The 23,567-nt window shown below is 50.8% G+C and overlaps 1 protein-coding gene across 3 annotated transcripts in view; it reads right to left on the bottom strand.

Moving 5' to 3' along the window:
• Positions 1-23,567, bottom strand: part of CABIN1 (calcineurin binding protein 1) — a 135,825-nt gene that overhangs the window by 67,295 nt on the left and 44,963 nt on the right. For 2 of the 3 annotated variants that reach the window (XM_016126130.2, XM_036220352.1), the window contains exons 20-26: positions 21,944-22,105; positions 21,584-21,790; positions 21,263-21,408; positions 17,659-17,920; positions 11,762-12,022; positions 8,325-8,476; positions 6,579-6,757 (exon numbers count right to left, since the gene is read on the bottom strand). In XM_016126130.2, coding sequence (XP_015981616.2) covers positions 6,579-6,757; positions 8,325-8,476; positions 11,762-12,022; positions 17,659-17,920; positions 21,263-21,408; positions 21,584-21,790; positions 21,944-22,105 — 1,369 coding nt within the window. The remainder of the gene's footprint in view (positions 1-6,578; positions 6,758-8,324; positions 8,477-11,761; positions 12,023-17,658; positions 17,921-21,262; positions 21,409-21,583; positions 21,791-21,943; positions 22,106-23,567) is intronic. The other variant, XM_036220353.1, reaches the window with a different exon arrangement.

Raw genomic sequence — 23,567 nt, 5'->3', positions numbered from 1 at the left:
CAGCCCCTCTGTTGAATCCTTAGAGGAATGTGCATCTGCCAACCAACTGCTGATGACAACGCCTGCTTCTAAGCCCTGGCACCTTCCACTTCCAGGGTGGGACCCGCAGGGCCAACTGCAAGGCAACGAGAGCAGGGGACGCAGAGGGAAAGGAATCTGGCTTGGTGACAAACAGGCTGTCCACCCCACTTGGTGTGAGAGCGACAGTATTGCAAGGAATTTGTTCAGGTTTGACTCAGTTCAAGTCCCTTGTTCGCTGTCAGGACTTCCAGGCCAGCCAGAAGAGCTCTTTAGTCACAAGACGCAAGTTTCCTGATGTGTGTTCTCCAGCTGCCCCAGTAGTAAGACTAGAAACAGTTCATAGCCATTTATTCCATCAGTTCAGTTCAATTCAGTGAGTTTGAGGGGAAAGACATGATTACGTCATCCAAAACCACAGCAGCTCTGACTAGATCACAAGTGTTTTGCCAACTAGAAAACCATGGTTTCTAAGAAAAGTAAACTTGGGTGGAATTAATATTTTAACAAATCTTTCAACTGGACAAAAACTGTCCCAATTGATCCTTGATGACCACTGGGAAAGGACATGTCCACTGGGAGCAGGGCTGTCTGCGTGGGATGGGGGACCCTCCTGCAGGCTGAAGAGACTGGACAGTTGCCCAAAAAAGAGAGACACCAGACACCCGGGCCCCCCCAAAAGAGGCAGACACACGCGCGGCAATGGGCGAGCACCAGGGCATCGATGCAGGGGCTGGGCCCGTGGCCCTTTCTCTGCCAGCACCCACTAGCAAGGGCTAACCAAGCGGCAGCTGGCACCTCGCGGCCACAACGCACTCAGACGGTGGTGCTGCTCCGCTGGGATCCTGACGCTCAGACGGGGGAGAACACTTGGCCTCACTGGGCATCTCTTGCCGTGTGCCTCTCGCCCTGTGCCCCTCACCATGCAGCACTCTGTTCCCCAAGCTGGGCAAGACGCTGCCCAGGGAGGCCTTGGGGCAGCTTTAAGCATTTTCCTATCCAAAGGCAAGTGGGCAACCCCTTCATAACACAAACACCAGGGGACAAGGAGCAGCTGTCAGGTGAGGGCCTGAGATCCCCTCCAGCCTCCTGCTCCCCAGCTATCTGGTGAGGTTCCCAGGAAAACTCTTCAAACAAAGGATGAAGGGAGAATCTGTTGTACTTACAGCAGAGAGAGAGAGAGAGAGAGAGAGAGAGAGAGAGAGAGAGAGAGAGGCGAGGAGGAAGAGAGAGGGAGAGAGAGGGAGAGGAGGTACGTTGTGATCACACTGTGATCACGTCACTCTCCCTACTTCCTACAGAAAAAAAGCCCCTCCGCCCACTCCAGTCACCTTGGGGTTAGGACTATCCGATCTTTATGTCTTTGTTCCCATTGTCCCTCACAAAAATGGTTCACAGGCCTCTCTGGAGGCCCGCCTCCTTCAGGAAGCCCTCCCAATCCACCAAACCCCAGAGCCAGCTCAGAGCACTCTTGGCACCGTCCCATGATACTATCTATGGACCGACAGATATAACCAGGCAGCAGGGATCAGGCTGCCCTCATCCTGGCTTTTCCCATGGGGCCCTCTTCCAGGCCTACCATATAGCAGGCATTCAAAAAAATGCCATGACCAGCTATGGCCCGAAGAGGTTTTATAAAGGCAAGAATGAAGGAGAGGGGAACAGAGGAGGTGACTGGCTCTGCCCTCTGACAGCCTCTCTCCATGCCCTCAAACCAGTCCCCAACCCATGGGGGACATGCAGGACAAGCTGGGCTACACTGGGAGTCTCTCCCACTTTGAGGAGATCTAGTCACAGGAACACGGCGTGTCCACCGTAAGGTGACTTCCTTGGGAAGGGGGGCCAGTGAGCAGAGGCCAGGCCTGCCTCCAGCACTGACTGCCATCTGCAGCCCCTCCCTTGTGCACAACTTGCATTTTTACACAGCTGTCCTTGTAAAGATAACTTAGTATTTTAGAGTCTGTTGCCTTTGTTATTTTTCTTAAAGCAAGAAAGAGCAAAGCAATGGGAGTACAGGACTGAGACACCCGCCAGGCCGGCAGGCGGGCAGAGGAGGCCACTGCTGCATTTGCATCTGGCCGTGGGCTGTGGGCAGAAGCCAAGCACATCAAACACACACTCTCCAAATCACAGGACCAGGTGTGGAGGCGCTCCTGGTCACAGGAGGAGCAGGGAGCCGGACTGAGGGAGAAGCATGCGGTTTGCGCTGTCCCCTGAAGCGAGCCGTGACAGTGCAAGCAGAAAGACAAAGCCTGGGGACAGAGTGTGCTCAGGGTGAGGGGCAGCACGGGCAATATTGATGGAGGCAGTGTGGGTGAGCAGGTGAGGATGAGCACAGACATGACGCGACACAGACGGTGACAACGTGGCAGGTGAGGATGGATACCACATGGGAGACTTGGCACAAGGCACCCTAGAGCTCCCCCAGAAGGTCCGTCCAGCCTATGCCCTACAATCTGGGGCTTGGGGCAGCCTCTGTTCATGCTATAAACATGGCCAGATGGGCAGCCAACCATGGATACCAGTCCCTGAGGCCTCCACTCTTCTGACCCTGTCTTGGTCCCTCTTACCCACCCCCATGGGAAACACTGGCATATCCTCAGATCCTGGCTAAGCTCTGCCTCCTCAGAAAGGCCTCCTGCCCCGCCAAAAGGCCAGGTTTCTCTGCAACCCAACCTTCAGCTATGTAATTCACTGATTCATACCTGCCTCCCATCCTAGACTCCTCCTGCAGGGACCAGGTTTGTCCTGTGCACGTGGCACAGTACTGATGGAACACCCGAATAAGCATGGCCACGGGAGGGCCAGAGAATCCCAAAGAAAGCTCAGCCTCAGACCTGCGAGGCCCTTTCTGGATCTGGCATTCCGAAGTGACATAAAGCCGATCAGGCAGACAGCAAAGGTCTTGGCCAGTCCAACAGAAACACCGTGGACACACCCCAAAGGATGAGCCAGGTTAAGTAATGGACCAAGGTGTTCTGTAATTGCCCCGCCACCAGGAACCTCCAACATGGGAGGACCCAGTCTGTCAGGTCAGCGGGCCCGGTGACCCACCCCTGGCCTGGGGTGGAAGGAGACTGAGACCCCAGCTTTCCTTTGGCTCTGCCCCAACTAGCCACACGGCCCTGGATGAGCACTCACCTGCCCTCGGCCGGGCTTTTTTGTGGAAAACAGGACACATGGCCGAGCCTGCAGGGTGACTGTGAGGACGGGAACGTGCTATCGAACTGCAGGCACCCGGCCCGGAGCCCAGCACAAAACGAGCACGCCCTGCTGTGTGGTGGGGTCTAATAACTCACACATGCACACACATGAGCACACACACATACACAGACACACGCATGTGGGGGAAGAGTACAGATTTTGTTCGGAAATCCCATCATGCTGCGTTGGAACATGTGTAAACAGCAATCATTGGGAGCCCTGCGAAGGTGAAAGCGTACCCCCTACATGACTTTCTTTTCCTGGTCAGGAAGCTTCGATGCTAAGGATTTCAGCACTGTGGGCAAATTCCAAGGTGGAGGAAAGGAAGAAGTTACTCAGGCAGGGAGGAGCAGTCAGTCAGGCAGGGCCGCCAGGAGTGGCAGCAGCCCATGACTGAGTTTGTGCTTTGTCTCTGTCTCTCTCAGCTTGGCCAGAAGGCCCTCCTCAGGTCAGCTGTGGGTGCCTTGCTGTGGTGCGGTCTCAGAGGCACCTGAGGGCCAGCTCCAAGCAGTCTTAATCAGAGTTGTGGATGGGCTGCAGGAAGCCTCCAGCGTTAATATGGGTGACACAAGGGTGGAGGTGGAGCCAGGGAGCAAATCTGAGTCCTACTGAGAAGCCATTGTCAAATGTCAGGCTGCCTACATACACCTGGAGCCATTTTTCTAAATCTCTTCTGAATCTTACAGTAGGGATCCTTGACCCCTGGGCCACAGACCAGCACCAGTCCGTGGCCTGTTAGGGACCTGGCCACACAGCAGGAGATGAGCAGCATGAGGGAAGCTTCATCTGTATTTGCAGCCGCTCCCCAGCACTAGCATCACCGCCTCAGCTCCACCTCAGATCACCAGGCATTAGATTCTCATGGGGATCACTGGTCCCTGGTGCCAAAAAGGTTGGGGACCACTGAAGCAAAGGCTTATGAAAGTGGAGAGGAAGCGCTAAGGCAGGGTATCCTAACCATGCCCAAGGGAAGTCCTAATGCTTGGTTCCCTGTCTAGTTGGTGGCAAATTAGCTTGTGAAAGGTTTCATCGGTGCGTCTGATCTCATGCCAGCTCTGATGCCCTGGGGATGACTGCCTCTAAAGAGGTGACTATGATGTACAGTCAGCTTTGTTTAATACCCCCAAGTAAACATTACCCCCAGAGGGGTAAGGAAACTGAGGCTCAAAGAAGTGAAGTCCCTTGCCCAAAGTTGCTGAGCAAGTAAGGAGAGGAGCTGGGAATGGAGCACAGATCCCCCGACACCAAGGCCTGCGCTGCTCTGGCCTTCCTGCCTGACACTGAGCGGGTCCCTGAACTGCTCCTCTTCATAGAACCAGGGCTGCTCCGCTCTAATGCCCCACCCTCCCACGACTGGAGCCACGAGGCTAGCCTTAGGTCGCATGCCCTCCCAGGCTGGGTCACCAGAGGCAGGCGTAGAGGTGCGAAGCGTGGACTCTTGAGGCTGCCGGCACATCCCCTGACACCAGCAATCTGCTATTTCCCTAGGAGCTATCACTTTAACAAGATCATGGCTGTTTCAGGGCCCAAACCATTTTCATGTTGCAGACACGGCTTTCCCTCTGAGGTGAGGAGGGTGATCGCTCTGAGAGCACCATGCAGCCAGGCCTGGGCACAGCACAGCATGGCCAGTGCGGGGCCTCCCGGCACACTAGGCTGGGACTGGGCAAAGATATCATTGATAGGAATGGCTTTGAAAAAAAATTTTTTACAACCATTTGAAAATGTACAATCATTGAAATTATATTTAGGCCCATTTGTATGGCTCCCTCTACAAACTTCTATAACATTATGTTGGCACGCAGGACATGTCACACGGCACTGGGCCCCGGCACTCTTGGTCCCTCACAGACCCATGCGCAAGTGCGCACCAACACGGGAGGGCCGGGCAGCGGTACCACGGGCGTCACGGCCCCTTTCTGAGACAGTCCTGCCTCCCTCCTTCTCTGCCCCCGGGGGCGCCCATGCCAGGGGAGGTGTACCCAGCTCTGCGGGTTCCTGCTGAGAGAGCTCAGCTCGAGCCTGCAGGGCTGATGAGGGTGCCAGCCCTAGGCCTGTGGACGGCTGCAAGAAGCAGTTCTCTCTTCTGAAAACCGGCACGATGCTCAAGCCTCACAGAAAGTACCTGGCAGCAACTAATTCTCAGAGCAGGGATTTGTTTCCAATGTGTTTTCTTAATACTTTCATTAGTAGAAGGTTGGGAACGGGGTGGTTTTCTTGTTTAATTGGAGTTAAATAAGAAAGGGAAAGGGCCTTACTTCGGGGATGTCTGCAGGACTAAAGTGTGGAGGGGCAGAAAGGCCAGTTACTCTCATCTCTGCTCAAACCTCTGGGGCGAGCACGGAGGGTCCGACAGCCAGAGCGGAGGGAGGTGATGGAGCCACACAGCACGCACTTGGATCTGCAGCCTCTCTCAACACACACACTGTTCGGGTACTTGCAAGTCTCCTTGCCTCTCAGATCACCAAATTCCCCCCAGCCCCAGAGAAATCAAGCACTGTGGCCTTGTTGCCCTTTGCCAGTTCTTTTCTAAACCTCTTCTCAGCCCCACTTCCTTAAGCCTGTGCTTTCCAGGAACCCATGCACTGGGCAGCTAGGGGTGTCCCGTCCCTGGGGAAGGCAGGGCGAGGCCCACCTCCTCACAGCCCCGATGAGATGAGCAACATATGAATGAGAACCCGGGTGTTTTTCAGCATTGTCACTACCTCCCCAGGGCTCCACGTTAACAGTCCTCTAAGTCCACCAATTTGGCTCATTCCAGCAAATACTCTGTCACCAGCTTATCACTGTAAATGTGAGGAGAGCATGAAGAAGTCAAGCTATGAGGTCAGCATGCGAGCCTCCTAATGTTAGTAAGGGATGTGGTTGAACAGTCGCCACCTGCCCCATGCCACATGGGATGGACTTATGCACAGTCCCAGCAGACTGTGTCTGGATTCCCAGGGGTGACAGACTCAGCACTAGTCACTCAGCCTTCCCACAACCATCAGGTCATGCCGTAATAATGCAGCTACATAGGAGCCACTCTAGGCAGCCTGCAGACACTGATGGCTGGTCCACAGAGTCTTCCGACTTGCGGGTGGGAAAATGCAGGCTCAGAGAGGCGAGGTACCTTAGCCTGCCCCACCCTAGCCCGGTTCCCAGGTGGGCGAGCTGGCAGGTGGCGACCCTGAGCATGTCTTGGAAGCACAGAATCACCGTGAGTCCATGAGGTTAATGAACAGCCGCAACATTGCCCGTGTCACCTCAGACCCAGCACCCCCCCTCACCAAAACAAAGCGACTCATTGCCCGAAGCTCCCGCCCCCTGATTGGCGTGCCGCCCTAGGCTGGCAGTAGGGAGAACAGGGACTGTACCGTCCGGCGTTGCCTGCTGGTGGGGTTTTTTACATTTGACGTAATCGTGGTCAATCGGAGTGGCTGTGTAAGGTGGGGATGTCAGACCTGGGCCAGAGGACGAGGGAAGGGAGGCTCCGGGGCCCGGCAGTGTCCCAGCTGAAGAGTGGGAGTCCTCGTCCACCAGGCAGGCCTTCTCCCTGTGGGGCAGAGGGTTGGGGTGCAGGTCAGAATCTCTGCATCACACTGAAATAAGACATGTGCCGGTCTGAGACAGTGCCAAATCCTCATGCCACCTTCAAGGGACTCCTCCACCTTTTTCAGGGCCCACTGCTCCCACATACTCTCTCCCAACCCTCTGGCTGGTGTTCTGGGGCACTCAACGAGCCACTCCCAGAGCACCCACTTGGGCTCAGCCCTGAACCACAGAGCATGGGCTCAACAGGCATCTCAGGTCTGAGGCCCCAGAGACTGCAGGGGAGCTGAGAAGTTCTGTCTCTGAAGTGCCAGTCCAGTACCCTTCTGTGAGGTGCCCAAGGCTAACAGAGAAAACATCTGGATTTACTGCATGCTCACAAGTGCATGAGGCTACCTGCTGCAACACTGTTAAGCAAAAATTAGAAACGCCTGAAATGTCTGTCAAAATGGTTACAGAGACAAGTGCATCCATGCTGCGAAATAAGACAGAGCCACAGACCACTGGCAGACACTAGAAACATGGGGTGAGTGGGATACAGTTTCTGTGAAAGGCCCTTTGTCAGGGAAAAAGAAAAGTCTGAAACAAAACCTTCAGTAGTTCATTTTTATAAAATAAAAGAAACCCTATAATTGTATGTGTACATGTATGTGTAAATACACAAAAAATGATTTGAGAAATTAAACTGTGAATAGTGGCTCACTCTGGGGAGGAGAAGGGTTTTGTCACATATGTTCATAAACTGCCAGAATTTTCTATAACTAGAATATATTCCTGTATTATTTGTAAAACTTTTAAATTTTTTGAATTATGATCGATAAAAGACCATATTACTAAGTGGGGGCTCTTTGTGACTGAAAAACACATATCTGTAACTTCTGGGCATACTGTGTCCACCTGTGTGGCCTGCCACATGTATGTCCATTTCCTCCATAAGCCTGTCCTCAGGACAGGGCCTGGGTGCTGGTCTCTCTGGCACTCAGTGCCTGGCCAGGCAGGAACTCAGAGATGTGTGAGCTGAGCTGAAGCTCCAAGATACTGACTCTGGGGCAAAAGAAGTCTGGGCTACCAAGACAACTCGCAGTCAAGGCTGGCTCAATGAGGGGACGGAACCAGGGGCCCAATGCCCTCAAGCTCTCTGGTGCTGCAAAAGAGCCCATGTCTCCCACTTGCCTCCATGCTTCTCAGAACAGGCAGCAGACCAGGCCCTCCAAGGGCCCCTGACCTTGGGAGAAGTCCTGGGAGAGGACCCAGGAGCTAGAGTCAGCAACATGAAAACCGCTCTCCTACAGTGTTCTGCATAGGGCAGAGCTGCGCTCCAGTGGGGAGGGGAAGGAGTCGGATGGGGCAGAGCAGGAATGGCCACAGGGTGGGGTGACCAGGGACACATTCAGCCTCTCTTTCACAAGTTCAACAGAAATTCCTGGGTCTAGCCCTCGGGAGTCTCCAGATGAGATCCAGAGATCCCGTGAGCTCCAGTTTACTCAGTAGCACCCCCTGAACGTCACCTTGCCATAAATGAACCATCGGGCACGCAGCGGGTAACTGCTGGGTGAGAGTGTGGTACTCACTTTTCTGAAGCTTTGGGTGTATTCTTCTCCTCGCCCCTTGCAAAGGGTCCTTCTGCAGCCTCCTTCATGAAGTTGACCAGGACCTCCGCACCGACCCCGGAATCGGGCTTCCCCAGGAGCTTCAGGATGGAAGCGTGGAGCCGGAAGTACACCTAGAAGGATGATACTTGGGTGTGAGCAGCCCTCCCAGTTGCTCAGGTTCGTTCCACAGGCCAGTCAGCCACACAGGGAACAGGCCCTTACTGGGGAGATGTGCCGCCACACATGGCCTTTTCTCACGAGCTTTAAAACCAGCCAACATATCACTCAGTCAGAACAAGCTCTGACCATTGAAATGGACACGAACTATCAGCATTCTAGCCTAAGCATTTGCCTAGGAACCCGGGCACATGGTGATAAGATAAGGAGAGTAACAACCCCTCAGCTCTGCTCACTGGGCCTCTCCTCCCACCATGACACACATTGCCCTCTTTGGCACCCATAGAGAGGGGGCCTCCACACCTGTCTCCTCACTGGACTGTGGACTCCCTGAGGTGAGGAGTATGCTGGATTTCTGTTTGTATCCCAACACCTGGGCAAGCCAGGTACCACAGGCCTCAAGAAGCTCCCTCTAGTGGGTGCAGGGTGGGCAGGAGGCTTGCTGAATCAGTCAGGGCCTGTTCTTTCCTTCACTTCCTTGAATCCATTTGCAAATGTGTGAAATGAGTTGCTCAAGGCCTTACAGCAGGAAAGTCCAGGGCCAGGTTAAACCCAGGTCTTGTCTCCTGTCCTTTAGTGCCCCCAAGCAAATGCCACACCACACACAAGCACCTCCACAGACGACTTGGCCTGGGCTTCCCACTCAGGTACAAGTGCAATGTGGGCTCCCACCTGTGGCACACGCTCCCTCGCATGGCACAATGGGTGCCACGAGGGCCTGATAACCACTGTGGCTACAGGCCCTGATTAACCAGCCTCCCCTTATCCAGAGGTAGTTCTCAAAAGATGTCTCCAAGGACCCACCCAGGTGAGATGCCTGGAGGTCTGGCCTGGGCAGTACTCTTAGCTTAGGGGGCATCCCAGACAGAGGGGCTCCCACATCTCCCCTCCCTCTAGCCTATCCAATTCCGCTGAACCACAGAGGAATTAGCCCAGCAATGCCATTTTCAGATGGAGGAAACCTCCAAGGCATCCACACATGCCCAGGAGGGCACAATTGGGGGAGGTGAAAGGGTCCAACATGCAAAGTTTACCCTAGTGGCAGGTAAAGTATTTTGAATGAGGGATCAAGAGCAGAGGAGAATTTTCACAAGGGCAAGGTTATATTCTAAAGAGAAATGTCATTTTAAAGGCAAGATGTACACATGTTCCAGATGAATGCCCGCTCTCCTGAGAGCCAATGTGCTGTGCTGGGGGAGGGCAGTCTACACAGCTGAGGTTTCAGTTCCTCATCTGGAAGTCCCTGGGTCCCACGGGGCCACCATCCTCCTGCTCATTGGTTCTATCAGGTAGCAGCAGATGCCAAAGGTCAAAAAAAAAAAAAAATGGAGGAAAAACAGAGTTGTCATTTTCCTGAGTGCTGGGTCACCTTCCAGAGGCACCTTGTGAGAACCTTAGGCTCAGTGGGACCTGGCCCCAGCTTCCCTCCTCTCCTGCTGCTGACTTAGGGCAAGCCGTGCCAGTCTTGTGGGCCACAGGCTTCTCATCTCCAAAGTGGAAGTGCCTTCAAGGACAGGCACGTGAAGCCCGAGTGGAAAGCACGAAAGAACTGTGATGAGGAAGGATGTGCACCTGGGGCTGTGAATGACAGCAACCAGGAAACTGCTGAAGACACGCGTTGATAGGAAGCTTTGCTTCCGCACTTTAAAATGACCCCACGCACATGAATGTGGCCCTAAAAAAGCTGCTATAAACCACTCAGCATGAATCATTTTTTTTTAAATGAGACTTCTTCTTTGCTTGCTTACAAGATTATCAAATATTAAAAAGAGGCTCTAGCTAGGTTGAGAAAAAACAGATAATCTCATAGATCAGTACAACCTTTTAGGGCAACAGGACATTGTTGATCCACTGTTAAATAACCCTTGGAAATACAGCTGACCCTTGAACGATGCAGATTTGAATTGGGTAGGTTCACTTATATGTAGATTTTGTTTAACTGACCCCAGAGTTCAATTGATCTGTGCAGTTTAAACTCACGCTGTTCAATAGTCAACTGGCAACTAGGAATCTGAGTATTTGAAAGGCCGACTGTAGGTATACGTGAATTTTCAATTGCACAGGCAGTCGGCACCCCAAATCCTTCATTGTTCAAGAGTCAACCGCACTCAGTTAAGTGTTCCCTGATACGTGTGCAAGGCCATGACCTGCCTGCACTGTGCCATGGAGGAAGTGAAAGAGGCCAAACTCGTGAAGAAGGGGTTGGGCAAATATGTGGATGCCCAGACAGATTAGAGGGCACAAGGCTGAGGAAGGAAGCTCACAACTTCCACTGTATCTTGTCCAGTGAAAAAGGCAAGCTGCAAAATGGTAAGAAAATGGTACTGTGTATCTATGTTAATAGGGAAAAATTCTAGAAAGATAAGGACATGTCCAAACTGTTCATAAGTATGATCGGGGTGAGGAGACTTGGATCACTGGGGGCTTTAACTTTTCATTTTAAACACTTCTAAATTGTTTGATTCTTGTATATATGTATTTTAACCATGAATACGTGTTAATTTTATAATCGGGGGGGGGGGGCACATAAAGGCTGAAAAGGCATAAGCAAGCAGATTCTGTCCCAAACTCCATAAAGATGGGCACACGGGACTTGGGGGGTGGGGCATTGCTGGGTTCAGAAAGGTGAAGTATATCTGGATCCGCACCCCTCTCCTCAGTTTCCTCCCCAAAGAATGTGCTGGTCATGGCCGCCTAGGCATCTCACAGGACTGCTGTGTAGCATCAGTGAGAGCACTGGTGCTCCAGAACTCATAAAGCAAATCTAAGCAGTGAACAAGTGCTCTGTTCTTGAGGAGCAGGGGAAGACCCCAAATCTGGGCTCAAGAGAACAGGCTGCTCCCCTGGCTCAGTCCTGCCAAGCCAGGTACTCTGGGCACATCCTGTGGCCTTGCTAAATCTCAGAAGTCTCAGTGCACTCCAGGGACAAGGGCACACGCACTCCTGCCAGGCTGCAGGTGTGAACGCTGCACTGACTGATGTAACCTGTGGAACCTGTGTGCACTAATGAGGAAAGACGATTTTCTTCTGGGAGATAAGAATAAAACGCTCACTCTCCCAGAAAGGATGGTAAGCACCCCTTAGAAATACAGAGGAAAGGCTGCTTTAATTTAATTGCGCTCAAAGCTGCTGAACACAGAGTCTGCAGTCACTGGGACCACATGCCCCATCTCCAAGGGAGACAGAGGAACTGGCCCACCCCTGCTCTGCTTCCCCGTCCCAGGCCGGCACGGTGTCACCTCCAGGGCCTCCATGGCCAGCTCAGGTGGATTGTGGTAGTGGATCTTCTTGGGGTAGCGGGCGGCCTCTTCGTGCAGGTAGTGACCAGCCTGCCTGTAGTGCAGCAGGTAAATGGCCGGCGGCTGTTGCTGCTTCTCAGCCACTTTGCCCAGCATGTAGTGGATGAGCCACTCCTCCTCATCACCGTCGCCCTCGCAGCGCGCCGCGGACGTGAAACAGTGCCTGGCTGTCTCCAGCATGCTGTCACGCCGGCTCTCCATCTGCAACGAGACCAGGCTGGCCTTAGGCGCACGGCCTGAACCTGACAGGATAGTGCCTTGTCCTGTAGGAAGCCCTGCTGCTTTGTTTGCAAACTGATAATCCTCTCAACAACCCTGAGTCACAGAAGCGCTGTCACCATTTCACAGCTGGGGACACTGAGTATGGAGAGGCCTGGGGACTCCTCAGAAGCCCAGATCAAGTAAGGCACACAGCTAGGCTGAAACCCAGGTCTCCTCATGTCAACTCCATGTTCTTTCTTCTACTTTCCCCTGCGGTGTCTAACTCAGTTAACAAGTTTATGAAGTGCCTACTGACACCTTTCTAAAGGTCTCGACTACGACCTTAGTGGCTGCAGTGAAGCCTTGCGCCTAGGAGGGGAAGGCAGCATGGGGCTAAGGCAGCGTGGACTGCAAGTCATCACTGCCAGGAGGACCAAGCCAACGGCTCTGCCATATCAAATTGAGAAGGCCAGGTGGCCAGAGGTGATGTTCCGACATGAGCCTCTGGGAATTCCAGTCAAGATGGGAGAACAGGTAAAGCTGTACTGGCCTCCTCTCATGACCGTGTTGAAATTACAACTAACCTACAGAACAACCATCAGAGAGAATTGCCCGAAGTGTAGCTGAACGGAAGTCCTATAGCTAGAGTAGAGGCCACCTTAAGATAGGCAAGAGAAGTGGGAACACGGAATGGACTGGTCCCACACCCACACGTGGCAGTTGAGAATCGGGAGCTATCTCGGCTGTGGAGGTCCCCCATGAAGAGTGAGTGGTCCCAGTCCCGCATCGAGCTCCCCAGCCCTGAGCACCCGTGCCAGGAAGAAAAGTTCCCACAACTTTTGGCTCTGAAAACCAGCGGAGACAGAGGCCTGCTGGAATACCAGTTATTCCTCTTAAAGGGCCTGCACATGGACTTACTCACCATGGACTCACTTGCTCTGAGCTCCAGTGCTTGGGCAACAGCTTGAAAGGTGCCAGGGACATAGAGGGAGGAACTGGATTGTCTGGCTTCATGGTGAGGGTTGGAGAGGCAGCTCTCTCCCAGACAGAAGTGCTAGTAGAAGCACTATTCCTTTGTTGAGCCCTCCCCTGACCCAGAGTGCAGATGTAGGCAGTCACTATACCTGAGTCTACATCAACCTAGAGAACAAACTCGCCCTGTCCGAGTGATTCCCTGAGACTCCACCCCACCTGACTTGCGGGCCCACCCAAGCCATTTCCAGTGGCATTTCCATACAAGCAACCTATCTTGGCTCATGCTGCAGACTTTCCTAAAATCTTTCAAAGGTTCACAAACTTCAGACAGGCAGCATCTGGCCTTGGCATGCCCCGTATCTCTTGTTAGGCAGCCCACTTTGATTTATGCTTAGTTTCTCCCAGGTACCTTCAAGCCTAGCACAAGTGACAACCATCTTTAGATCACTTTGTAGCTTATACCAAGTGTCCCCCAGGCAGAGCACAGGAAGCGGCTGACCTTGGACTGTAATATAGAGTCCCTCCCAAGAGGTGCCAGAACCAACACATCTAGTGGTCAGCTTCAGACCACACCAGAGCACTACGCAACCACAAAAGACACACTCAAAGGGCAGACTTGGCAGGCACCAGAGCCCTGCTAAAACAAATCCTGCTCCATAGGGTCAGCCCCTGTACAATAGCTCCTTCATTGTAATGACAGCCAGTCCTCACAAACAACCAGCCTGAGGATCGATCTCTCCCACTGACATGTAAACAGGCTTGATTACAACAGGAGGGCACGCACAACCCACAGAAGAGACTCACCTGGAGCACCCAGCTCAGGTGGCCATGGAGACCATACCACTGGGGCCCACAGGACACTCGACTAAGACCAAGAGAAACAGCAGCTCTACCTAGTACATAGAAACAAACACAGGGTGACAGCCAAAACGGGGAGACAAAGAAACATGTCTCACTATAAGAACAAAACAAAGCTCCGAAAGAAGAACTAAGCAAAATGGAGACAAGCAATCTACCAGATGCAGAGTTCAAAACACTGGCTAAAAGGATGTTCAATGATCCTAGTGAGAACTTCAACAAAGAGACAGAAAACATAAAAATAGAGATAAAAAAAAAAAAACCTCATAAAAAAGAACCAGTCAGAAATGAAGAATGTAACAACTGAAATGAAGATCACATTAGAGGGAATCAACAATACCTAAGACGAAGCAGAGAACTGAATCAGCAATTTGGAAGATAAGGTGGCAGAAAACACCCAATCAGAAGGGCAAAATGAAAAAAATTCCCCCCAAATGAGGATAGTTTAAGATGTCTCTGGAATAACATCAAGTTCACCAACATTTGCATCACAGGAGTACCAGAAGAAGAGAGAGTAAGAAATTGAAAACCTATATGAAGAAATAATGATGGAAAACTTCCCTAACCTGGTGAAGGAAATAAACATATGAGCCCAGGAAGAACAGAGTCTCAAACAAGATGAACCCAAAGAGGCTCATACCATGGCACATCATAATTAAAATGCCAAAGGTTAAAAACAAAGAGAGAACCTTAAAAGCAACAAGAAAAAAGCAGTTCATTACCTATAAGAGAGCTCCATAAGATGTCAGCTGACTTGTCAAAGAAACTTTGCAAGCCAGAATGATTGGCATGAAATAGTCAAAGTGATGAAAAGCAAGGACCTATAACCGAGATTACCCTACCCAGCAAAGCTACCACTTAGAATCGAAGGACAGATAAAGAGCTTCCCAGACAAGAAAATGCTAAAGGAGATCTTTCCCACCAAACCAGTATTATAAGAAATGTAAGAGGGACTTCTTTTAAGAAGACAAAAAAATATATATATATATATGAATAATAAAACACTGGCTATAAGGATGCTCAATGATGTTAGTAAGACCTTCAACAAAGAGATAGGAAACATAAAAGTAGAGATAAAAAAAATAAAGAAGAACCAGTCAGAAATGGAGAATGGCAATAATTACATATCTATCAATAATTTAACTGTAAATGGATTAAATGCGCCAATCAAAAGACATAGGTGGCTGGGTGGACAAGAAACAAAACCTTTACATACATTGCCTACAAGAGACTCACTTCTGACTGAGACACACACACAGACTAAAGTAATGGGATGAAAAAAGATATTTCATGAAAATGGAAACAAACGAACAAAGCTGGTGTAGCAATACTTATACTAGACAAAATAAACTTTAAAATAAAGGTGATAACAAGAGATAAAGAAGGACCCAGTAATCCTACTTCTGGGTATTTATTTGAAGAAACTCAAAACACTGCTTTAAGGGAGATGTGCATCTATATATTCATTACAACCGTTGTTTACAATAGCCGACATATGGAGGCGACCTGGGTGTCTATCGGTGGATAAATGGATAAAGAAGAGGTGGTACATTCACACAGTGGAGTATTACTAAGCCATTAAAAAGAATGAAATCCTGCCATTGCAACAACATAGATGGACCTAGAGGGTATTGTGTTGAGCGTAGTCAGAGAAAGACAAATGACATATGATTTCACTTATACATGGAATCTAGAGAACGAGATAAACGAACAAACAAAACAGAAACAAGCTCATAGATACAGAGAGCATTTTGATAGTTGACAGATTGGGGGAAATGGGGAGTTGGGTGAAAAGGGGAGGAGAGTAAGAGGTACAGATAGTAGTTACGAATTAGTCACGGGATGTAGAGTATAGCATGGGAAATATAGTCAATAGTATTGTAACTATGTATGGTGTCAGAAGGGTAACGGATTTATCAAGGTGATCACTAAGTTATATAAATGTCTAATCACTGTGCTGTACACCTGAAACTAATATAATACTGTAAGTCAACAATAGTTGAAAAAAATTTAAAAATACTATTGGCAAAAAAAAAAAAAAACAAAAAAAACCCACCATTGCAGGCAGCAAGCACCTTGTTCTCTCGCTCTCTCACAAGTGTGGGCAAGCAGAGCTGGAGAGGACAGGCACCCAGCACCCAGCTCCATGGCTCTAGAGAGGACTAGAACCCAGCACCCAGCCGCATGGTGCTAGAGAGGAAGGGGACCCAGCCCCACAACACTGTCCCCACAAGAGGACTTTCACCCCACACTCCGCTCCACAGCCCTGGTTAGGATGTGCACTCATCTCCACAGCAATGGAGAGGATGTACACCCCACAGGTACAACAGGATTTCCCACCCTCTCTCCACATTCTTCCAGAGGGACCGAGGGTGCTTATAAAAGGGCATGTTCCTGAGCACCAACCAAACCCCACTGACTCGGAGCCTGTGCTTCTGTAGTAGCATCTCCAGCAGAATCTCCAGCCACCCTCTTACTATAAGTGGAAATAGCTGGGACCGAGAGTCTGTTTCTAAAAGGCTTTCCAACATGGAGAACCACTTTTTCAGTCCCTGTATAATGGGCTCCAGGCTAGCATCCTGGGTGCTATCAGGTAAAGTAAAAGTCAGCTCTCAGGTACACCTGTGTCCCTCCATCCCAGAGCTGGAGTGAAGACTGCCTGTGTAGGGCACAGAGGCAGCTATTCGAAGCACCCCAGGTCTCTGGCCCTTCTTGCCATGGCCATGGCCCAGTGGGATGGAGGATGCGGCCTCTTCTCACCTCATCTCAGGAACTAGAAGAGGGGAGAGGCTGAGGGCACGAGGCTATAGCAAGGGCGCTGCTCAAAGCCTGGGAGAGCAGTACCTATGCTCCATTGTGCGTCCAGGGGATACTTATTTCTGTGACTCTCCTGTAACAATGGCCTTGGGGCTGACACAAAGGAGCCTAGTGCTACCCCGGTGCTCTGCCAACACTTCTAAGAAAAGAAAATTACCACCTAAGAATCAAGAAACCATCACTGGGTGAAATATGGTAGAAAGAATCATAATACGTGGCCAAAACATGGCATAGACCAAGTGACTCCACTGTATCCCTTCCCAGGTGGGATTCTGAGGCAAATCTGTGTAAGTAAAAGGCAAGCATTTGTACAGAGTCCTATTCTGACTGTTCTGTAGCCCTGTGATTAGATCAAGTCACTAGCGCTCTGCCCAACCAGCTCTGCCACTGAGGCTCATATGGCTACCTACTGAGAAAGGAGGGGTAACCATGAAAAGCCCGCCATCTGACCTGTCACCTGGCACCATGCAGACCTCCACCAAGAGGACAAGTCCCCTCCCCACTCCACATAAAGTCAGTGTTCTTGGTGTGTGCAGTAGCCGAAACACCTCACATGGGAACAGGAGGGACAGACGCGGAGGGTCTGCCCCGTTTCAGAAGCTCTGCTAGATGTGCACTCTGCTGGGGTGGGTGGCCCAGGGCTGGCCCATGAGAGGGGCTCAGGAGATGTCATCTCTGACAATACTTCCATGGAGAAGGAATGGTCGCCCTGTTTACAGCCAAAACCACAGCGAGGATGTCAGCTTCCTCCCTCGGGCCACACTGCTGGCCCTGAATTCACCCACACTGGACTGGGTGTCTAAAGACCAGGGACCAAGCTGTCACTGCCCTCAGTATGGCTTGAGCCTCATGGGGAAAATCATCCGTAAACTCCCAGCATGGTTGTAAGGACAAGAGCAAAGAACAGAAAGGACAGAACTTTGCCAACCCAAGGGTGCTCCAGTCAGACAGCTGGATGGCAGCCCCTCCAAGGTGCCCCACCTTACCTGCTGCACGAGTTCGGAGGGCAGCTCGCCTTTCCACTGTTTCAGCTGGCGAGAGGCAAAGGAATGCAAGGCATAAGACATGGTGCCATACTCAATCCACAGGGACAGGTTGGAGCTGTCAATCTCCAGGGCCCGCCGGAAGCAGTTCAGGACAGGCGTGGCATGCTTCCAGATGGGCCCATCACTCTTTAGCTCATTGGAGTTCAACTTGTCCTGAATGCGACTGGCGCGGGCCAGGGCCATGCCTGCCCAGGAATCGAATCTGTGATCATAACCAAAGCACCGGTAAACACACTGCTGCCCTTGCAGCACCGCAGACATGACAGCCTAGAGGGTAAGGCGGATAAGCACCATGGCAGCCCAGATCCCAGACCAGGGTCCAGAGCCTAGCTCTGCTGCTCATTAACTCCTTGACTGTGACCTAAACAATCACGTCTCTGAGTCTCCGTTCTTGACCTGCGAAATATGATTTAAAAGTCCCACCTTAAGAGAAAAGCTTCTGGTGCACTACAAGACATGTATTTTATGTCATCTAGCACCTCACAGGCACTCAATAATTGCTCTAAGAGAATCACCACCAACTTGAGCCCAAATTGTGCCCACCAGCACGGATGGGCTCTTGGACTCTGCTCCCATCTCCCTGCTTTGACGGGTTACCCGCAGAATGTCTCTGATAGAAAGAAAAAAGGAAGTTCTACCAGGAGTCACAGCCATGGCCCAGCCAAGATGACAGGGAAGCTCCCATGCAGCTGTTAACTTTACCTAACCTTGCACTGGCAGAGGCTGCCATCAACCCATGCACTGACCAAACGCATGGGGCAGCTGAGACCCCTCAGACCACTGCCACCCAGATCCTACTCTGTTCTCTCTCCGGGCTCTCTCCAGTAACTAGCAGCAAGATGGAGAGTGAGGGTACCATGTGATAGCTGACCCTACCATTCTGAGATCACCTGAAAGAAACCAATGGTAAGAATGTAGAAGCCTCTCTGAGAGGTCACAGAGACACCAAGACCAAGATGATTTCTGGGCACTTGAGAGAGTCTGGAATTTGCTGAGTGCTAGTACAGAGAACAGAAAAGGCAGCCATCACATGACAGATGCTACCCTCCACATTGCTGACAATTCTTAACTCACTGATACACTAACTTTTAAACTGACTTTCAGAACAATTTGACAGTTCCCATGATGAGGTAAGGACAGAGGAAACTTGTGAAGCTCACATGTATTTTTGCTGCACCTCAGGCACTGAAAGATGAGAAAGTGCAAACAAAGGAGGCTTAATGGTGTCAGGACAGTGAAAATGAAGGCCTCGTGCCTCGTGTTGAGGGGTTCTGAGTGTACGCTTTCCTCCTCAGGCCCGGGATCCCAAGCCACTAAGTCTCCCCACCAGTCTCCCTAGTTCTGCTCAGGTCACCCTGGGGCAGGGAACAGGCACAGAGCAGGGGTGTGTGTGTATGTGTGTCAAATTCCCCTTTGGATGGTGGGAACTGCGTTAGGAACACTCTACCAGGGCTAGCTCCTGTCTCCCTGGGGGTTTCCACTCTTAATTCTCAGAGCACCTTCAGCAACCCCCTTTGCTCTCGCCTTAAGGGAAGAGACGACATCAGGGTGCACACTTCTGTGTCTGCAGGAGCACCACAATGGAAACTGCCGCTTTCGGTCACAAACACAAGTAACCAAGCACACGGGCACACCACAAAAACTTCAAATGCTCCTCTGTGTGCTACCAAGAGCCTTTTTTTTCTGATTCTAGCAGAAGAGTGCACAACTCACAGTTGGAAAGTATTGATGACCTACACGGACACTGGGAGCCAGTGACACTGTGAACTCAAAAGAAGGGAGTGTCCAGAATTGTGTGCTGGGCTCTTACTCGTGCAAGACAGGCCTGGTCCTGGCACTGGGCTCACAGTGGTTTCTTTGGCAGTGGGGATGAGCTTCCTGGAGCCTACTCCTAGCCTACCCCTCCCCAAATGTCACTCTGCAAAACGCCTGGCTAAGTTGGGCCACTTCCAGCTCAGCAAGAGCAAGGAACGGTGAACATGGGTAGAGAAGAAAACCGTCATTAGCATCCTCACAGACTCTGATCCCACAGGAACCACCAACAAACACTGAGGCCAGAACACTCCATTATCCACCCAGCCATCCACTGTGGGCTTCACTTGTACCCAAGTGGGCTCAGATGATTTACAGAATAAAACAGTATTCAAACTTCCGCTTTGGCTAGCACAGAAGATGAGACTGAGCCCATCTCCCCTGGAGTTTGCCTATTAGGGCTAGAATGAAGGAGGCCCAGGACTGGGCCACTAAGTCCCTCCTGGCCCTGGGGCGGGTCCTCACAGAAGCTCCTGCCTCTCCTGTAGGGCTCTCGGCGGGCTGGGCCTGACTGGCTGATAGACACCCTCTGAACAGCTGGGTGTGCAGGTTGAAGGAAGGCCCAGTTGAGCTGTGTAACCTTCTTAACATTGACTGAGTGGCTGTCAGACAAAAGACACTCCCCACAGACAGGTGGATGTGACTGCCCTCACTTTTTGGCGTGGAGGTGGCAGTGCAGAAGAGGGGACTCCTATCCGTCTCCCACAGCAAGCACTTAGCCAGCCTAAGCATCGCTCTGTTCCACCACGCTGGGGCATAGCAACCCTGGCGAGGCCAGCCAGGGCCACCAACTCGCGGCTCGCTGCCTGGAGGAAACCACAGGCTGAGCAAAAGGGGATCTGGGAGAACCTTTCCCACAAGCTATGCAAGTCGTGCAAGTTGGCCAGGTAGATCCACCTCCACGTTCCACCTCCATGGCCAGGTAGATCCTAAGAAGGTGGAACTCTCCAGTTCCCCCAAGAGAGGTGGCTTCCCACAGTTTGAGAACAGTCACTATGGCTGGCACCTAACGACTTCCAGGAAAGGTGCCTACAGATGCAACTCTGGACCCTTTGGACTCAGGTGGGCCAAAGAGGGTGGCCTTGTTTTGATCTTGACCCAAGGTTTACCTTCTAGATGTGGCAGCCATGAGAAAATATTCCTGCTCAATCAAACGACTCAGACTCTGTGAGCTCAGCAGGGCCCTCAGAATGAGCAGGCCAACCACTACATTTTAAGAAAAAGCCATCAGTGCTCAACGAGCTCTCCTACATTTACTGTTGTGACAATTCCTGCGTCAAAGCGAGGAAAAAGAACTCCTGCTTGAGTGTTTCTATTACTCCCACCCCACCTCCAAAATGAGAAAACAACTGTAATTATAGATACTGCCCTGGAAGAAGCAGGAGGACACATCAGCCGACTTCTCCAGGAAGGAGCCGGGAAAGGGGCAGCATGTAGCCCGCGGGACAGAGCCAGGCTGCACATCGGGCCCTGGATGGATACCTTGCACCTTCTTTGATCCCAGTGCCCAGCCCAGGGGTCTTCCAAAGAGAGGCCTTCTCCACTGTTCTTCTTTTTGAGGAAAACTTGCCTTCCCTAATAACTGTGGTCTAAGCCACTTTGTCATTCTCTTCCCTGGCCTCCTTGCTATGAGAAGGTAAGAGCTTGCTGAGCTGCAGTCACCCAGCTCCCCTGCCAACTTGGCCCCATGTCAAGGTCACTGGCCTCAGCCGCCAGTCAGCCAGTCACTCACCTGTCCGGGCAGATGCAGATGTCATGCATATAGAACTTGATGGCCTTGGACTGCTCCTTGTTTTTGAAATGGTAATCAGCCAGCAGGTAGTAGAGTTCATTTACCACAGGAGGGGAGGGGTCAGCCCCTTCAGGGAGGCAGGGCACCTGGCAGGTAAGAAAGCAAAGATAAAAGAAGGCAGAGCCAGGGACTCAGATGTGACCAGTAATGCTGCAAACCTATGACCATTTACATCACTTCTCATGGTCCTGACTTTTGGTGCAGAGCCAAGACACATGTGCAGCAGTGCTATAGGACAAGGTGATAGGACACAGCCCCTACCTCAGCTGAGGTCCCCTCAATATAGGCGGAGACTTTGTCCAGGCTCAGGGCTGGCCTCTCTGTTCGGGGCACGATGGTGGCAATTCTCTTCAGGAGGTTGGCCAAGTCAGCAGAAACAGTGCTGGTTTTGTAGCTGTCGAATTCAGGAAGGGTCTTGGGCTTAAAATACTCAAACATAAACAGGGCATCTTCCCATATAAGGTCCACCTTGAAAAAAGACAGAAGGCAGGTCACAGTGCTGTCATGGCAGAGCTGCGTGTCGGCAAATGACGTCCTTCGGGAGGGCTCAGAGCTCCTGCCTCCCCAAGCCCCACTCTTCCCAGCAGGGGTAGGTGCAGTGGGCCTGGTGCAGTGCCTCACCTGCTGGGCCGAGTGCTCCTCCAGGTACCTGGCCTTGCTCTTCTTGCTGGGGAAGCTGTACAGGCAGTAGAAGCACTGTTCCAAGGCCGTCTCCAGCTCCTCCTTATAGGGGTGTGTGTCTTCAGAGGTGGACGCAGTAAGCTCCTTCTGGAGAACTCGTACCTACCGTAGGTGGGCGGGAAGAGAGGCCTGAGGAGAGGGCTGCAGCCTCCTGGCATGGCAAGGCCTTAGGGAGACCACTATTCTATCAGCTCCGTTAACCTGAGGAGACCGTGTCTGTTGGGCCTATTTTCTGGAAAGGGCCTGTCACCCTCATGGAAGCCATTCTGGGCCCAGCTTTGCAATGGCTACGGAGGGGGTTCCTAAGCTGCCTTCCTTCCAGCACACCAAGTTGGCTTCCACCAGCTGCTAGAAGGACATATTATATGTCTTCTAGGAACTTCTTACTCATGTATTTAGAACTTTGTTCCCGAAATTTTTACTGAGCACCTTCCTATGCTAGGCACAGCGTAACACAGTCCCTCAGATTCCAATGGTGGGGCAGTTAATTAAACAAATAGTTATAATGTAAAATGATAAATCCCATTAGGGCTAAGGGAATCTCTCAGACAATACACCAGTGAGGAGTACAGAGGACATGAACAGCAGAGACACAGTGAACAAGTGATATCTACAGATAACAGACCTAGTGGCTATTGTCATGCCCAACTATTAACAAATGCATGTTCTTCTCAAAACTAGTCAAAAGGCAAGTCTCAACAAATACTAAAGACAAGCTATAATACAGATCACATCCTCTGAATGTAATTCAATAAAATCGGAAGTCAATTACATAAATGTAGCAAATATCCAATGTCAAAATGATGGCATATAGCTAAAAATGTACTTTGGGGGGAGATTATAATCTTCGATGCAAACATTGGAAAAAATAAGCATTCACTTCAATAAGTTAATTCAAAAAACACAAAGTAAATCCAAAAAGATATAAAAAGAAATAATAAATATTAAAGTGGCAATTAATGAACTAGAAAGCAAAGAAAAAATAGATCAATAAACCGGTAACTGGTAGTTTGAAAAACTAATTTTGATAAACCTTAGAAAAAATTATTGTTTTAAAAAGGAGGGAAAAAACACAAATACGTGATTTTAGCAATGAAAAAGGGGACATAACTAGACATACCACAAAGACATTTTAAATCATAAGCAAACACCATAAACAACTTTATGCTTATATGGACACCATTCCAAAAATATAATTGACTTAAGAAGAGAAAATATAGTGGGTCTATAATCACTAAAGAAACAGAGACAATAGTCTAAAATGAGGGAGCGTACAAGTGTGAGCACTTTAGATACGGAGTGACAAACTAGTCAATGGACAAATCCTACCATTGCCTGTTTCTTGCCCGGGAGCCAAGAACAGCATTTACATTTTTAAATGACTGGGGGAAAAAAATCAAAAGAAGAATATTTTGTAACACCTGAAATGTGAAATTCAAATTTCAACACCCACAAGTTTTCACGTGTTGTCTTTACACACTGTCCGTGGCTGCTCTTGTGCCACAGCAGGAGGGCTGAGTAGTTGTGACAGGGACCCTGCGGCCTGCAAAGCCTACGAGACTCG

This window comes from Rousettus aegyptiacus, unplaced genomic scaffold, assembly GCF_014176215.1.
Source record: "Rousettus aegyptiacus isolate mRouAeg1 unplaced genomic scaffold, mRouAeg1.p scaffold_m13_p_5, whole genome shotgun sequence".
Lineage (NCBI taxonomy): Eukaryota > Metazoa > Chordata > Mammalia > Chiroptera > Pteropodidae > Rousettus > Rousettus aegyptiacus.
This window is presented reverse-complemented; position numbering and strand designations above follow the sequence as displayed.